At 35.9% G+C, this 17,746-nt stretch overlaps 1 protein-coding gene across 2 annotated transcripts in view; it reads left to right on the top strand.

Moving 5' to 3' along the window:
* Nucleotides 1-1,349: 1,349 nt before the first annotated feature.
* Nucleotides 1,350-17,746, top strand: part of LOC110060683 (uncharacterized) — a 38,062-nt gene continuing 21,665 nt past the window's right edge. The window contains exons 1-20 of one of the 2 annotated variants that reach the window (XM_089288411.1): nt 1,350-1,458; nt 1,539-1,613; nt 4,940-5,067; nt 5,904-5,980; nt 6,179-6,228; nt 6,894-6,953; nt 8,602-8,634; nt 8,772-8,843; nt 9,556-9,636; nt 9,823-9,900; nt 11,596-11,649; nt 12,252-12,299; nt 12,690-12,746; nt 13,132-13,190; nt 13,853-13,932; nt 14,416-14,530; nt 15,092-15,157; nt 16,938-17,002; nt 17,257-17,331; nt 17,632-17,723. In XM_089288411.1, coding sequence (XP_089144537.1) covers nt 1,375-1,458; nt 1,539-1,613; nt 4,940-5,067; nt 5,904-5,980; nt 6,179-6,228; nt 6,894-6,953; nt 8,602-8,634; nt 8,772-8,843; nt 9,556-9,636; nt 9,823-9,900; nt 11,596-11,649; nt 12,252-12,299; nt 12,690-12,746; nt 13,132-13,190; nt 13,853-13,932; nt 14,416-14,530; nt 15,092-15,157; nt 16,938-17,002; nt 17,257-17,331; nt 17,632-17,723 — 1,449 coding nt within the window. In that variant the 5' untranslated portion in view covers nt 1,350-1,374. The remainder of the gene's footprint in view (nt 1,459-1,538; nt 1,614-4,939; nt 5,068-5,903; nt 5,981-6,178; nt 6,229-6,893; nt 6,954-8,601; nt 8,635-8,771; nt 8,844-9,555; nt 9,637-9,822; nt 9,901-11,595; nt 11,650-12,251; nt 12,300-12,689; nt 12,747-13,131; nt 13,191-13,852; nt 13,933-14,415; nt 14,531-15,091; nt 15,158-16,937; nt 17,003-17,256; nt 17,332-17,631; nt 17,724-17,746) is intronic. The other variant, XM_020767469.2, reaches the window with a different exon arrangement.

The raw sequence follows: 17,746 nt of genomic DNA, 5'->3' as shown, positions 1-17,746 counted from the left end.
TTTTCCGCAGTACGGCACTCGCGAGCGATCAGTATTACACCCAACCTGGTAGAAAATAGTTATGCAACACTTTATGCTATTCTGCCATTGTCAGAATTTTCATTTGTTTAGCGGCACAACGGCAGCAGTATTTTACAACCAAACTTCGAACTTTTAATTACAACCAAACAAACAGTCTCTCCTTCGCTGTGAGCACAATGTTAAATCGCAATTGAGTTATAGAAACTCGATGGTCCACGGTCTAAGTTTAAAGCCCACATTTTTAGCTTTTTATACTCTGTATCGCAGCCGTTACCACCGAAATAACGGCTGCTAAAGAGACTGGGTTTTCTCATGCATTCCTCTAAAAGAAAGTCTGGGTAGAAAGCTTTATAAGAGGCCCTTGGAATTATAGTCTTAGCGCGACTGCAGGTTGTAACTTCCTTGGCAAAACCAGAAAAACCTTAATATGCATTGGACAGAAATATTCGAGAAACCGCCTTTATTGTTAATTGACAAAAACCGAAAACCAAAGACTAAATTGGAGAAGACCCGCAACCGCGCAAGCCACCAAAACCGAAAAGCCGCAGTTTTTAAGCGCGAAAACCGAAACCCCGAACCAAAAATTGGCCAAATCCGCAAAACCGAAAATCCCGAGGACCCCTCAGGATGGTATCAAAGTCATAAGCCATGATGGCTAAACCAACGAAACCAACTGCATAATCCAATGGTCTAGTTTTTAAATATTTTCTCTCGCGCGCGATTGGTCTATACTTGTCACGTGGCTGAATATTACTCAGCTAAAACTGGGGAATACCCGAGTGATTTTCCCCAATTTTCAAAGATGCGCGTGTTCCGAAAAATATTTCAAGGATAATAAACACGATAGCCTACATTGGGCGCGAAAATATGCTCTGATATTTGTCCTTGGAAAACTGTTTGCTTCTCGAAACAGATATGTTCGTTTTTCGGAACAGACAATGTCCGCGGACAAATGCCGTTTTATGTATGTACCACTCGAAAACGTTGCATGATAGTTTTATACCAAGCCACGAGCAACGCATGGTGCGAAGGGCGGATGGGGGACAGAGAAATACGGTAATACCGGTTTTCCTGTACTCTGATTTTCTATGGCATGGTACAAGTAACAGAGCTACAGCCGGACGTACTGAGCAATATGAGAATCATATTTGTAGCACCTGTAATAGTGCGTGTATTCCAGCTAGGGCAAAATCCGGGTACACTCAGGCTAAACATGTGGAGAAGTCCTCTGGTATGTTTCCATACATGACGATCCATGACGATACATGACGTACCTAACCAACCTTTCATAATCTTCCGCTGTACTATTTTTTAAATATTGCGGGCTCTTCTTCAGACAATGACGTCACCAAAATGGAGGGATGTCCTCGATCTTCGATGCTAAATGTGGACTTAAAAGAAACATTTCCTACAGAATTTACCCCTTCACTAAAAACGGTAAAGAAAGAGAAGCGTATTGAATTCATTTATAGCCAAATTCTTTGGCCTGAATGCTCTGAATTTGGACTTATTTTCAGTATATCCGAGAGCACTACAACGAGGATGCCGACTCGTACAAGAACGAATGCTCTCAATTGGAACAACTTCGAACGGTAAGTTTATTTAGATCATCTAGTTTTCACATTCTTTGATACATCAGTGTTTGGGTAAGATTTTCTCTCCACATTTGATCCTTGTAAAGTAGATACAAAGCGAGACAAAGCTGTGTGTGTATGTACCCAGTATAGAATGTCAAACTGTATGCGCGTCATAAGAGCTTCATCCGTTGAGTGCTTATCTGTCATTCCAATGAGTTGTTTTAAACGCTCTGGTAGTTTTCGTTTTCGTCTCTGTCTTTAGAGACGTTTTCGTCTCTGTCTTTATTCTGATTAAATTCAATGAGCTGGGTATCTTAGAATGCAAAGAGATTGATGTAATATATATTTGTGTAAAGTGTCGGTACACTTTACACTGGTCAAATTAATTAGCTTATCAATAAAATGTTGAAGTTTCAAATAAAGTAAATGTCCTTGGTAACAAAACTTCATCACGCATCATTTTCGCAATAATATTATTGCTATCAGCCTGTGTCCATCACTTAATGAACAATATATTTTTTGAAGCTCTTTTGAGACATACATGTATAGTGTTATATCCAGATAAGTTTTGTTTATTATTTTTATTTATTACGGTTTAATGACTACAAAAAAGAATAAATATAAGCCATATGGAAGGTAACGGAGTGAAAACCCCATATAAAAGCAGACCACCAAAAGGGAAAAAAATCCCCTCACCCTCTCACATTAAATTATGACATTAAGAATTTCCAAGCTTTTGCCTCAAAGCTCTCAGATTGGATTCACAGTGAGTATCCAATGGCAGTTCATTCCATTTATCTACAATTCTATGAAAAGATGAGAATTTTAGCACATTAGTTCTAGTCAAATCTGAGAGAATCAGGGATGGTCATGTTCTGAATAGTACTCAACATAAGGTTGAACATCAATGTCAATAAATTATTATGCCATTTAGTGCCTTGTAAAAGAATAAAACTTCCACTAAAGCTCTTCTTTGTTCAAGTGACAGCAGGTTCAGTTTCTTTTTCGTTTCTTTTTGGTAATGTTTCATTTCCGACAGGTATATTTTGCAGGTTGCAGGTTGCAGGTTGAAATTTAATTATAACTGGAAAACTGCTGGCACTAAAAATAATTAATAACCCATATGCTGGTCAGGGATTCTTACATAAAGTAGTTTGCGTCTTTCACATAGCAGAAAACACGATCGATCTGCCATAAGTACTTATTGATTGACACGCTGAAACCAGTGAAATCTCTTCAAAGCCATCTGGATGGCCGCTCCACGGACGTTTCCATCGATTCCAGATTTGGGTCGGGTCTTTCCTCAAGAGCAGAAGACTGCCATCACAAATGAAGCAAATAAATAAAGAAATGAAATAATATAAGATTTAAACCGACGGAATATACTAGCACAAGCTCAGTGTGCTTTCATTTTGGTACTCACAGGGAAGAAACCAAATTCAGCAGATATTTCTCATGATATTTCAGATGTTTCTTCAAAAACAATAATTCATTGAAGGCTTAAAATCATAGGAATATACTCTCCTCCCATCACTTTGGCTGGTTTGGCACTTAGATGGAAGCCACCGTTCGGAGCGATTGTAAACAGCGTCATGTAACAGTCACAGTAAGTCTACCGCTGGTACGTTTCTTTTAAGTGCCAGTGGTTTTCTAGTTATAATTAAATTTCAACCTGCACCCTGCACCCTGCAAAATATACCTGCCATTTCATTTCCCATGAAGTATTTGATCGAAATATTATTGATACCTCCTCAATGAAATCCTTGTCACACAAATAAAATGCATGTGATCTAGATGCAAACTACTTCTACCTGACTGTTTTTTCCTGTTTCTGTTCCAGGTGGTCCCCTTGTATTGTGACAGGCTAAAATTTTTTTTGTTTGTTGCATGCTTGTTCACAACATATTGAACAATTCATTTTTCACATTATTCACCAAGCTTAAAAATAGCCATGTTTCATTAATATATACATGTATCTCCAAACAGAAAATGTTCAATATAATTTGCTGATTGGATCCTACATGTAGCACTATGTAGGATGCATGTCACATGCTGTATCTGAATGCAGTAGATGGCCTAGCTCAGCATGAATCTCCATGGCTCAGTGAGGTCATATCGGGGACTCAGATTTTCCTTTGTCCCATGCTTGTGAAGTGCTGAACATTTATCTCGTGTAAGGGCTCATTTGCACTGGGCTGACAAAATTTGTGTGGGCCTATCAGAAATCAAGCCAAAACTTGTCTCTCCAAAATATTCCTTTTGGTGAAGGTGTCTGTACTTGAAGTTCAACAAATAAATTGCTAGCTGAAAAAATTTATGTCCACATACATTCAATTAAACAGCTTCTGTTTGTGGCAAAACAACTCAATCAACATTTTCCTTAAAATTAACAGACAGATCTTACTAGTGACCAGTTTTGATGTTTGACCAAAATTTGGCCTTCTTGAGGCTGGATAACAGCACTTTTGAAGGATATTGGCAAAGCTTGACAAAGTTTGGTAGGGTTGAAAATTACTGATGAGCCCTAATTTTCAATTTGTTTGCAATTATACCTGTAAATAAAATATTAGTTCTCTGTAACTCCAGTTTAATAGCATCAGAGAATTTAATAAATGGCTGAAACTGAAGCAGCTATAACAGAGTGACTCATGATGATTTTTCAGAGTATGCATAGTTAACTCTGTTTACAATGTAAAATCTACATGTGGTTGAAAGCATATGCTTTTGGGATAGAAGTATTTCAATAGCATTTTTGAATGAAAGTGTTAAGCCTTGTTGACAAGACTGTAAGTAGTCTGGCGATTAATTGGTATGTGCATTAGTGTATATGAAATCCTCATCCACTAGTTTGTATCTCTCTTGTTTGAAAGAAAAGAAAACATACAAATTATTTAGGACATTCCATGGCTTTCTTTTTTCAACCCATACTACATCATTCTGTGCCTCTTTGTCTTGTTGCTTAAGCTTGACAATCTGACAATGCTGTATTTTTTAATTGACCATACTCTGCATATAAAACAATGAAGACTATCTAGTATGCTCTGTTGCTGTCAAAGCATCTGCAAAGTTTCATTTTGTAAATTATGGAGTTACCATATAAATACAAATTGACCCCACTAATTTGAACATGGCTATTTTGGATTCCCTGTTATAATTTTGAGCTCAAACCATTTCCCCTGGATTTACCCTTCAGTCATTTACCACGGGTTATTTTGACCTCCTGCTATTTCAAGCTATTTTTTAATTTCCCCTGAGAGTTTGAATTAGCAGGGTTCAACTGTATTAAAATTGTTCTTGCTGGTATCTGTATTATTGAATAACTTTTTTTGGAACTTGGACAGGTTTCTCAGCGCCCATCACATGATCACTCTGGGTGCAGCACTCTTCGGCGATACTATGCTCAACTACAATTCCTTCAGTCAAGGTTCCCATTGGGTGAGGGAGGAGCAGTCAGTGTGCAGTTCACATGGTATGTCTAGATGTTTTCTACAAAGTACAAGTCTATCACTATTGATAAAAAGTAATTTACATGCAGATCAGATTTACAGTAGGTGCCACCTGTATGGGCACAGAGATACCTTGATAGCTAGTTGGCATCACTTGTTCCAGTATATAATTATATCTGCTGTACATTTCAAGGAAACAAGTATTTGTTCAGTTCAGAAAGTCTGTTTCTATCAGTAGTTGTAGGATATACAAACAAACTGTTTGACCCTGGGCTTTTGGTCAATTTAATGATCTGTTCAGTAATAATTGCTGATCACAGAAGACATTAAAATTTGGTAAGAACAAAAAGGTGGCACACAAGGTGATAACCAAGTATGTCACTAATATTCTTACCTTTTTTGATGTCTTGTGATCACTTACTGAACAGATGCATGGCAAAATGGGTTACATTTGTTTTACTTAATAGAAAACAAAAAAATGTTAATGAGGCCTGTGTCTGTCTTTCAATTGACCATAAGTAAGAGCCAATCAAAATGCAACAATGATAGTGATAATTATTTGACTTATCATGTAATCCTAAATACCAAGAGTTGTGGTTTAAATAATTTGTTACTGTATTAAAAATATTTTCAGGACAGTTTTATTTTTATTTGTCTTTGTTTATCATTATCATAATGGTAGCAAAAGTAAGAAAAAAAAAAACAAGGAAACCATTTAAAAAAAATTTAAACAAAAAGTAACTAGATTTTGTTTAAACCACACCTGTAGCTATCTATAACTAAACTTTGCATTCACATACACTTGCGGATTTAATTGCATTCACTGCTACATGTTGAAAGTTTTTTCTTGTTCCTAAAGGACTGATCTCTATTCTGAAGAACCAATATCATTATGTGACATAAAATTTGAACAAGGAGCAATACTTCATAATTTAGGTGAGTCAAATTGGTGTTTACAGTATGTAGGTCATCATAAATCCTGTGATTGTTTCCTATGATCAGTACATTAATTTTAAGCCTGTAACCACACAGTGTGAAGAGCAATTCATCAAAAATTGAAATAACATTTAAATGACCAACAATTATGTTATTTCTCATAATTGAAAGTAAACTGCAGGCAACCTTTCTTTCCAGCTGCCCTGCACTCCCAGCTTGGCTGTCAAGAAGACAGAACAGCAGAAGAGGTAAATTGTTTGCATGTAAAATGTAAATATGATTACAGTACAGTAGTTTTTATCAGAGTGGTTATTCAATGATATGTGGCCAAATTGACCACTCAAAAGCAGTGAACCCCTGAAATGACCACTCAAAAGCAGTGAACCCCTGAAAGAAGCTATAAAGTTACATGTTTGTTAGCAGATCTTAAAGGTTGCAACCTTCTGAATGTAACAATGTCAAGAAAGTAGCAACTTCAAATGTGTGCAATTATTTTTAATAAGTATATACCGTATACAGCCAGGAACTTTTAATGCAACGTAAAAAAAATTAAAAAGATGGTGTTGCATGTGTTTTGAAGGAAGTTAGAATATCCACCATGTGCTTCTGCAACAAACATTTGCATTGAAAATGTTGCAAGGTACAATGTTACCAGATATTGATTATTAATACAACAATTATATAGAAAAATCATTAAAAATGTCATTAAAAAAACTTTAAAAAACTGTTCTCTGTATAGTAAATATGACCTATAGCACTGTAACTATTATTTAATATTAAAATTTGTTTATTAGGACATTATCAAGTTAGTTCAGAGGGCTGGCTAGTAATAGCAACAGTAAAAATTGTCCTAACACTTGGTTAATAAGATATAGCAGGGATTATGTCTTCATCACAAGTTATTGCTTTGCAGGGAATGAAGGTGGCCTGCACTCATTTCCAAGCTGCAGCTGGTATTTTTCAGCACCTCAAGGTATAGGGTTTTCTGTATATTTGGCTGTTATGATATTTTATCAGCTATTCTTTACTTAAAAATTTTACTGTCATTCACATCTATTTCATGCACATTAAGGCATAGTTTAGTAACTACATGTAATTACAATTCATGGTTCTAAAATAATTACATGTAAACACAGAATAACAAATTCCCCCAAAAATTAAAAAAATTAAATAAAAAAATTAAGTATTAAATAAATAAATAAAAAAAAGAAAAAAAAGAAAAAGAAAAAGGGATAATCTGTAAAAGAGTCCAGGACCCCATGTAAAAACAGAAAAAGGCAGTGCTATCTCAAAGCTCATGGAGTCTTGACCTGCGGGCTGTGAAGACAAATGAGTTCTTGACAAGGATTACATGTAGTTTGCCCTTAGGGGGAGTTGAAGCCATAAAACTTTGTTACTGGTGACCTTTCACACGATAAATAGGTCCAAATGCAATCCAAGCAATTCAGTATCACAATGCTGGCAGAATTACAACTTCCTTTTAATATCCTCAGCAGGTTACAGAAAGAAGTGTAAAACTAGGAAGTAATACATGACAAAGAAATCGATGAGAAAATGAACTGTTTGAGAGTCGGCTTGTTTTGATGAAATACATGAAAATCTTATGAAGGCACAATAAAAACAGAATGAAATTGAGCTACAAATTACCTCTGTCCAGTGACTGGTTGAAATCTAAAGGAATCTAAGGAAAGTGCTCCATTTCAGAGCAAAACTAGCAAGACAACTTTGACTGCTCTAAATCTGACGTTCACATCATGTTTTTGCAAAACACACGTGTTTTTGGGAATGCACGCTAGGAAGTTCGGGAAATTACCCAAGTGTCACTTGTGGCTTAACGTTGGCTACAGACTATATAGCAGTATGGACGTCCTAAGGTCTTTCTAAATGGACTTACTCATCTTCAAGCATTACTAAGTAGCTTTTATTGCTGGGTATATAATAGGTTTATAAGCCTCAGTAGCTCACAGCTATCAAAGCCATCCTCGGCAAGCTACCATTACAGCTAACTTTAAGAGTATTATCTACTTAAATTAAAAAAGAGAATAAGAGAAAAAAAAGGGAAATTAAAGAAATTTGAGAACATAAACAAAATTAAACATATGACATAGAAATTAATTAGCGAAACATGGTTGACATAGTTCAGTAGAGTGAGTTAACGGTAATAATCAAGAAAGAAATGGGAAAAGGACCTTTACTAATACTAATTAAAGAGCGAGTATTAATTAAATACCTAATTAAGAAGTGATTACTAATTAAGGAGTGAGAGATTTCTATAGCGCATATCAACATTTGCACCTCGTTTTCGAGAATTTGCAAGAATTCTTTACTCACTTCTTGTTTGACGGGTGTGTTCCTCAACTCACGGAGTTCTATGGGGATACTGTTCCATATCTTTACACTGATTCTAGCAAGGGAAAATAGCTGATGATTTATCGTTGATTGTTATGACCATTATTTTAATGTTTATGTTCTATTTTAATCATGGCCTAGTAAATTTTCTGACTGGAAATAGTTAGTAGTAAGTAATGAATGCAGAATTTCTTCTTAGTACCACTTGAGTGTCCTTTTAAGAGGTCAATCATAAAACATTTCCTGAAGCCAATTTATTGTTTAATTTGTAGGTTGGCTCTTTCTGTAAAGTTGAACATTTTATTGTAAGTCTAAGCTGTTTATAACAAGCATTTCTTTTATCTTGTGGCTTTTTGATTGTTTGTTATCCTCATTAAGATCAGAATGTTTTTATTGACTAACCTACATGTGTACTGTTAATTGAATGCCATTTTATTTCCAGGATAATTTTGCTAGTGATGCATTTTTTGACATGGCTGGTGGTTTACTTCAATTGTACACCAATGTGATGTTGGTAAGCAATTATTACTTGGTTGCAAATATTACTTCACTCTTGATTTTGGTGTACATTTATTTAGGGGATAAGCCGTCTTTGATGGTACTTTTGCATGCACATGTACCATGCACAGGACTGCCAAGTGAATTGCCAAACACTCTTTTTGTGAAGCTGCAAGTCTCTCCTTTTTTGATGACTGTATGTGGATCATGTCTCAAGATACAAATATTGTATCTTGAGCAACAGAAGATTTCACTCACTGAATTAGTAAATCATTGTTTAACTGACTGTCTTGCAAGGAAACAATATCTCATGACCTGTTTGTCTCAGGTTGGCATCTAGAATGTAAAGTTGTACAGTTCAAAGATTCTGGTGTTGGTTTACTGACTTTTTTGCAACAATTTACAAATTTTTATTCATAACATCATAATCTGCACATTGAATTTGCATGGTATGTGTGAATGAATTGAAAGTGATGGAGAATCTTATCTCACTTTGCAATAATCTAATTTCTCAGGAGAAGGTGGTTTACGACATGTACTTAATTTTGAGCTGTGCGTGTTCAGTGGTTTGTTGTCCCCATAAAAAATACCTGAAGAGCATTTATTTACAGATTTGTTTCAAGTTAAGTTAGAAATTTGACTATAAGGCTATTAGTTAATGCCTTAATTTATTGTCTTACAAGTTTGTATTTTCATTGTTCAATCTGCATATCTTTTATGTTTTGTAGGGTCAAGCTCAGGAGTGTTTATTGGAGAAGTCAATTTTAGATTCACGCAAGGATTCACTCATAGCAAGAATAAGTATGCAGGTACATGTACTATATCAGGTACTTTTGTCTAATCAGCACCCAATGTGATGACCAAAGATCAAGAGGTCTTTGCCAAAAAACAGTGGACTGTGTAGAAAATGAATATCTCTTCTTAAAACTGTAAGAAACAGGAACTTTACACAAGATTTTTCCCTTCACCTTGATTTTCTTTTCTTTTCTGTGCAGGTACATGATTACTATAGACAGGCTCTGCAGTTTTTGGATACTCAAGGCCCATCATTTATGGGTTCAAGGAAAGCCAAGGTACATACATTTTATAGAGATTTTTGGGAGGACCTTTTGTGGGTCCAGCAACTCTATCCTGGTGCAATATTATTACCAGTGTTTCCGCCAGACTGTGCCATTGCGGGAATCCTGCGTTGGAATCAGAGATGGCCCCCAGAAAAACGAAAAAGGGCCAATTTGGCCCTTTCTTTTTACAAGGCTGCAGGCTTAACACAGGTATAGTATTTTAAAAACCATCCCAGGGCTCGAAATTGCGACTGTATCAGTTGCCAATGCAACTAACATTTCATCCTTGGAGACCAAAAATTCAGGTTTAGTCCCCATAATGGCGACTACATTTCTCTGTGTTGACGATCAACAACGGTTATTTTGTCACACATAATGTCCTTCTAGAAAATCATATTGAAAACATTCAACATTCAACATTCTAAAACATTCAACATAAGAAAAGAAGCCAATCCGTCCTTTTGCTTTGCTGTGCTGTTTGCTGTAATGATTCTCTCACATCAGAAAACTTCCAAATGGCTGACCGTGTTAAAAAACGCCCTATAATGCATTGCAAACCCTTGATCATTGACTACGTCATGTACGCCTAAAGATTGTGCTCTTGTAATGCACGGATCCTTCATACTGGTATCTGATTCGAAAGAAACTTTATAGAGTAGAAACGCTTCAAAAAGCACTTACTATTAAAGTTTATCATAGATCCTAATAAGCTGCTTTATTTTTCTTGATACCCTGATGCATTTTTTCCTTCTGTAGCTTTCAATTTATTGGCCCCTTTCCTAAAAAATTGGCCCCTAAAAACAAACTTCAGGGGCCAATTTGGCCCTCAAGTAAAATTTTCTGGCTGAAACACTGATTACTGTTACTAACAATAGTCATGTGTAGTTTAGGTACACGTATTTGTTATAGCTTACAAAACTGTGTAGACTACTTGTAAGTAGTCAGTCATTAAGGAGCAGCTGAGTTCACTATTGTTCAAAGAAAATGAGTGCATGTACTGTAGTCTTATTGAGTTGGGGATCCGTATATTTGCAGTTGTTCAGTCGTCTGAGACAACTTAAAAGTGGTAAGGACAAGTAAGGACAGGGCAAGTATGTCATGTGGCATACTTGCCTGGCTGACAACATGGTGAAAAAAACTTAATGTCAATATGGATCCCTGTTGTTTTATATTTGGACACTACAAACTAAGGTGAACTGGGAGAGACATATTAATTCTAGGTTTCTGATAGTTTCTTTTTATACTTTCTACTACATACATGTACTCATCATGTATCTTTAATTTTTCAGCTCAAAGTTTCCATTTTCCTGTTGAAGGCTTTGCTCAACCCCTCATGTTTTGCCAGCAAATAAACTAAAAAACAACTGGGAAACCAATCTCATATTATTTAGTGGATTTGTAAAATACAGTCATTATGACAAGTGGCTTTCATTTATTGTGCCATGCATATACTTGTGTACATGTACATGACATGTAAATTAATTAGACTTCCAAGACAAATACACTTGTACTACCGGTATGTATATCAAAAACAGTTAATTGAGAAGTGGAATTTCAGTGCTTAATTTGGTGCTAAGGATCAACATTAACCACAACAGTTATTAAGTAGTTCTATAGAAAGCAAGCACTTGTGGTAGACGAATCCGAGTGCCAGACAAAGAAATACAGCAGTAGCACACTTTCTAATACCACTATTTATTTCAATAGATTTGGACGAAGAATTTAAAGATCAAGTGCTGTCAATATCTTGCTGTTGCATATGTATGTATGATAACAAGAGCTCTGGTAGTTATAATTTTATAACTAGACTTTTGGTTAGTTAGTTAATTAGTAGATTAGATAGTTTAGCTAGTTAGTTAGTCAGTCACTTAGTTAAGTTAGTCAGTTTTTATTTAAAGGTTTTAATGATTCCTAGTTTTACTTTCATTTTTACAGCTTAGCTATTTTATTTGTTAGTAATTTTTTATCACTGATGTAAATTTTTAATGTAAATTTTATTTTTAATAACATTTTTTACTGTAAAGCGCCATGAGCCATGGATATGGCGCTATACAAATCTATTATTATTATTATTATTATTATTATTATTATTATTATTATTGCTGTTGTGGATGATTTGATAATAACTAAATGATGTAATACACAAAAGATGAAAAAGAGACTGAACAATGCCCATGCCAAACTCAATAACTAACCAAAAATACTGTTCACAACACCATTTTCTTTCATCAAAGAATTTGGTGTAACAACTTTGAATGTGATAATGTCTGAATGTTTTTTGGCAAAATTTTGCTCTATTTTAATTTTTAATTAATTTCTAGTCTACATAATGTTCTTAATAATTTTTAACTCTTGCCCTACAGATATACATGTCAAATAATGCAGATGAAAGTCAGAAGTTTGGTGAAAAGGTAACAATTTTCACTGACAATGTGCTCAGTGATTCTCAAGAGACTGTATTTTATAATAATTATTATTGTTTATCTGATGTAAGATTCCACAACTCTTCCTTGCAATGACACAGTATTGATAGCAACAAGAGTAACAATAATCTTACAGTGAACCTGCACTCTCAGGAAATAGCCAAATGATAGCTTAATGCAGGTTTGCCACTTATTGGATGTTGTTTAAAAACTAAATGTTTTGTAATGTGCCAAAAATAGAACTAGAATGTAAAATTAATCACAACGTAAATTTTATTGTTAACAACAATTTTAAACATGAAAGATCATCATGGTACTTGTTAATGATGTTGAATGTGACTGAAGAATAACATTAATTTGTTGACTTCTTCATTTTAGGTTACGTATCTAAAAGCAGCATCCCAAAAGATAACAGAGGCACAGAAGGCATCCAAGGTAATGATAACTGTATTGCCTATGCATGTGTGTATTATTCAACATTCATTGTTAATATTGATTGTTGAATAATCTCGCAAATATGTCTTACTACTTTGAAACTGGCAGACTGGTACAGGTATATCTACTGGTACTTGAGAGTTAATTAATAAAGGTCTAATACCCTTTTTAAATTGTTTATTAAGTAAACATGTTTTTGTTTATGGACTTTATTTGATAGAAACCAAGCTTGAGCTTTTTCATGAGTTCTTCTAGTTTAAATTTGACAATGCAACATACATGTAAATTTATTTGAAGATTTGTGTTCACAGTACTTGTTGTATTATTTACTCTGACTGGTAAACTAGTATAAAAAGTTTGAATTGCATTTTTCATTCTTTTGAAGGGACAACCAGAAAAAACTCTGGAGTTGTTACAGTTTCTTGTTGATGTTGTGAGTAACAAGTAAGTACACTGTCCAAGCAACTTCCTCTTTCTGCCTCCTTCTAAACTCCTGTAAAGTACAGTGGTAGGTCTAAGGGCAGGAATGTTATTCAATAAGTTGCTGTCAAAAAGAGTCTCAAAAACGTTTTCTGGAAAATTGGACACTGCTCTACTCTGCTCTACTCTACTCTACTCTACTCTGCTTTGCTCTGCTCTGCTCTGCTCTGCTCTGCTCTGCTCTGCTCTGCTCTGCTCTGCTCTGCTCTGCTCTGCTCTGCTCTGCTCTGCTCTGCTCTGCTCTGCTCTGCTCTGCTCTGCTCTGCTCTGCTCTGCTCTGCTCTGCTCTGCTCTGCTCTGCTCTGCTCTGCTCTGCTCTGCTCTGCTCTGCTCTGCTCTGCTCTGCTCTGCTCTGCTCTGCTCTACTCTACTCTACTCTACTCTACTCTGCTAGTCTGTTCATTGCAGTGCTGCTCTGTGGTCAGTTCTTTTCGGTTCTGTTCTGTGCTAATAGCTGCCTGCTGTAGGTTTTTTAAAATCTCTGATACATACACTGTTCTTAAAGGACATGTCAATTGTGTTATTGCCACTCAGCTTTTCCCTTCAGACAGACTTAACTTGTTGGCATAAATTAATTTAGAGCCTCAGGTGTGTCTCTGATGTACATGTATTGTTGTTACTCACAGGTTACAGGGTGCAGTTAAGGACAATGACTTTATTTACCATGAAGTTGTACCAGAACTTGATACCTTACCAGAAATTAAAGGTGAGTGCACTTTCAAGGAACTACATATATTGAAATTGTTGTCAATTCATCTGCTTTTCCACTGAATTCAGTGCTTAGTACATGTAGATTAAGATAAAAGCTACTTAAATTGTGCGTGCAGTAACCATGAAGAGGCACTTCATAGGTTTTCAGTCAAATCAGGGATGTTCCTTGAGTAATGGAAGGATGGAGCATACGAGGAGGGATGTCTGATTGTGCAAGCTAGGAAATAATTATTTTCTGGACCAACAGGCTAAATTTATAGCATAGCCAGTTAAGAAGCTCAAGAAGCTAGAAACTCTCACACTTCTTTCTTGCCGTCTAAATGTCCAGCGTATAATTATCATAACATGATGATGCACACTAGCACTATAGCATACACGTAAATCAATATGAACTCTGGCTTAAATTTATCACGATATTGTCTTAATATGATTAGCTCTTAGCTGATTATGCAAGTTACTGTACTATTTGTATTGACAGCTGCACCTCTTGTCAAGCCCATTCCATTCCAGGCATGTGACCCAAGTGTGGCTGGGCCAGATATTTTCCAAAGACTCATACCTATGGAGGCTCACACTGATTCATCCCTGTACAGGTCAGAAATTATTCTTCTCTCCACTCTCCTTCAGCTATACATGTATTTGTCAAACATTTGTGCAAAAGAATACAAAAAAAGGAACATGGTTAATCTTTAATTTTTTTATGTGCCAGAGTTGTGGGTGCTTTTGTGATTGTTAATTGAATATTGTGTCTCACAGTAAACATATGCACATACATGTAACAGTTTTTTGAGAAAAGCTGAGGCATAAAGTTTTATGTGGTAATGCTGAGAGGTATTACTGGAAGTGGTAGCTGTGTTTCAGAGCAAAGGAAGGACAAAACACAAATGCACACAATCATGACTTTCCTTCTGTTTTACAGAAACACATGTGAACTTCAACCAATCATTGGTAAATTGACACTACTTGTAAAACCTTGTAACTCTGCGTTTATACTTTTGTAGGACAACCTTTCTCTAAGCAGCTGTATATTCTTCTCAGTTACAGACCTCAGATGTCAAATACTAAATATATAATCTGTTGGAATTAAGATTACATGTATCATTAACAGGCATTATTTCCTAGCTTAAAAAATAATATAATATTATTCTTTACAGTGAAGAGAAAGCAAAACTACTCAGAAGATATGTGAGTTCTATTGAGCAGAAAAATCAGCTGTTAAGGTATGCTCAGGAATAAAGAGAAGACTCTGTTCATGTACTAATAATAAATTATCAAAACAGTGAATCTCCCATAAACAGTCACTGTGGGAACCAAAAAAATAATGTGTCTGCATAGGACATTTGTCAGTGTATGGGTAGTGAAAGCTGGTAGCTGACTTGAGCAGCTGGCTACTGGCCAATCTTTGGCCGCCTACTTTTGCCTCACTTTACCATTACTTTTGACAAGAAACTTAAAATAGATCCTACAAAAATATTGTATGATATCTGTTTCAAACGTCTGAGTCAAAGTGAAGATGTATTTCAATTAAATATGTTTTTCTTTCTCACATATGATGGAAGCAGTAGATCGATGGGTCATGAAATGCCTGGAACATTTTTTACAGAACTGGATCCCAGGCTTTCACATGTGCCAAAATGGCATCTGCGCCAAAGAAATCGAGGTAGTCATTGCTGAGTGAGCAATGCCCTAAAATGCCAAAAAAAGCTTAAGGAAAGAGGAAAGAAATGCAAATAGAATGTGGTATAGCATGGTCTGTACTCTTATTAACAACGATACGTGTCATCACAGTGGTCAGAATGTTGTGGACTCATGAGGTGCACCACATTTCGATTTGTTTTTTTACCACAATACCAATGTCAAAGGAAATGTATTTTTCAGAGCACGAGCTGAAAAAGGTATTGCGTGACATATTGACGCGAGCAGCATTGTCTGGACTCTTATCGACAATGGCAAATTAGATTCATATTTCCAGTAGTGGACCACCAGTCAAAGAATATGAAACTGTGATCAACAAGGCAATGCATTATGGAAGGAGAAGAGGCACAGGGGAAAACGTCAAGGTCCTCTTGTCTTCAGCAGAATGAAAGGGTTATGCCAAATTCATGGGAAGATTATAAAATTTGAGACCTTCGAGATTTTAAGTACTGTATAGAATGGTTGTTAAACATAAAACATGGACATATAGTCATAGGTTTGATTGTTCTTTAGTCCCAAATACTGACTGGAAAATGCTGTAAAGGGCATTTCCAAGCATCTAACTTCCAAAATTTCCTGGGGAAGCATGCCCCAAGACTCCCTAAGAAGCTAGCACCTTTGGCACTAGAAAAGTAACCTATTGCCTACTTTCAAATTTGTGATGTCTACTTCAAAAATAATTATTAATGACAGCCCTGAGAACCACCTTTCTTTTTGGAACTTTAAGGTAGCTGTTAACAGAACTTTGTGAAACTTTTCCAAAAGTTGCACCACTAAGCTCGTTTTTAAGTTTTTAGCAGTTAAAGCTAAAATTAAGGTTGGTTTTACAGGTCATACTGTTGCTACAGGGCCCTTGGGGCAAGTAGCTCTCTAATTTTGCTTGCCCTGGGCAAGTCTTGGTTTGCTCTTTTAATGATTTAGCTGGCAGAAGACTTGCCTGATCCTTTGCCCATTGGGCAAGTGAGAATGAAAATTTACTTGCACAGGAGGAAAATCTACTTGTCCAGGACAATGGGGCGGCACTTTTTTCGAGCTCTGTGCTATAGTAACTTATTGTGGAATGAAAATGATAACAATGCATTCAGCAATGGTTGGGCAGTTTTTTAATACCCTGATTGTAGCATCAACTGAGAAAGAGTGGCTCATGAAAATCTAAGTCTTGGAATGTGCTGGAAAGTGCTGGAAACTGTTGCCAGCCACCTTAAATTGAAAATTATTTGAATTTCCATTTCAATGGCACTTAGATTGTTCCTTTCCACCATCTATTCATGTGAATATAATTTTTGTTTTTCATGTAATATCCAGCAAAGCCTTAGGAGATCTGCACATTGATGATTTACTGGAACCTGAAGGATATGACACCCTTCCAGGTTAGATAGTAACAACAATCCTTGATTATTTACTGTGAAAGAGTATTGCCCTGGACCCAGTTGTTTGACGGCTGGATAACACTAACCACTGGGTAAATCGCTATCCAGTGGGTAAATGTTAACAAAACAAACCATGCTATCTGCTGGTTAATGATTTATCTGGTGGATAGTGTTATCCACCTTTCAAACAACCCAGGCCGGGACATGAATTTTAAAAGTCTCTCCTGTGAAACTGATTTTTCTTTCTTTTGTAGCTGTTATCAAGCAGAAGAGTGATTCTCTGACGAAAGATGACAACTCTTTGAAAGGTGTTGAAAATAACATTGAAGGTAAGGACAGCTTACATGTAACTTTCTCACAAGGCTGAGACCAGTTTGTTTTATCTCTTCATTTCTTTTTAGTGCTCTGGCACATGTTACTGGTGTTGAAGCTGAGCATCACAAACTATTTTGCTCTTGTTAATAATTAATTGTTGAAAATCAGCTCACCGAAATAGTTTTAATTTGTTTTCATCACATTTTCTCTTGACTATTTTCCTATCAATTTTACAGCAATTTATTCCAACAGTGGAGTATTCGCCTAAAGTTTAAGTTTATACATGTAACTAGGTGTGTCTTCTTCATCCGTAGAACTGACAAAGGTAGGCTCCAAGGTGGAAGATATTTTGACATCCCTTGCTAAAATGCTGGAGGAGGATAAACAAAAAGAGAACGAACTGACGGTGAGTTTGGTTTTTAAAGAAAC

This window comes from Orbicella faveolata, unplaced genomic scaffold (assembly GCF_042242905.1).
Source record: "Orbicella faveolata isolate gen_17 unplaced genomic scaffold, um_ofav_v1 contig_15, whole genome shotgun sequence".
NCBI lineage: Eukaryota > Metazoa > Cnidaria > Anthozoa > Scleractinia > Merulinidae > Orbicella > Orbicella faveolata.
The sequence above is the reverse complement of the archived record's forward strand: the minus strand, read 5'-3'. Positions and strand labels throughout refer to the sequence as shown.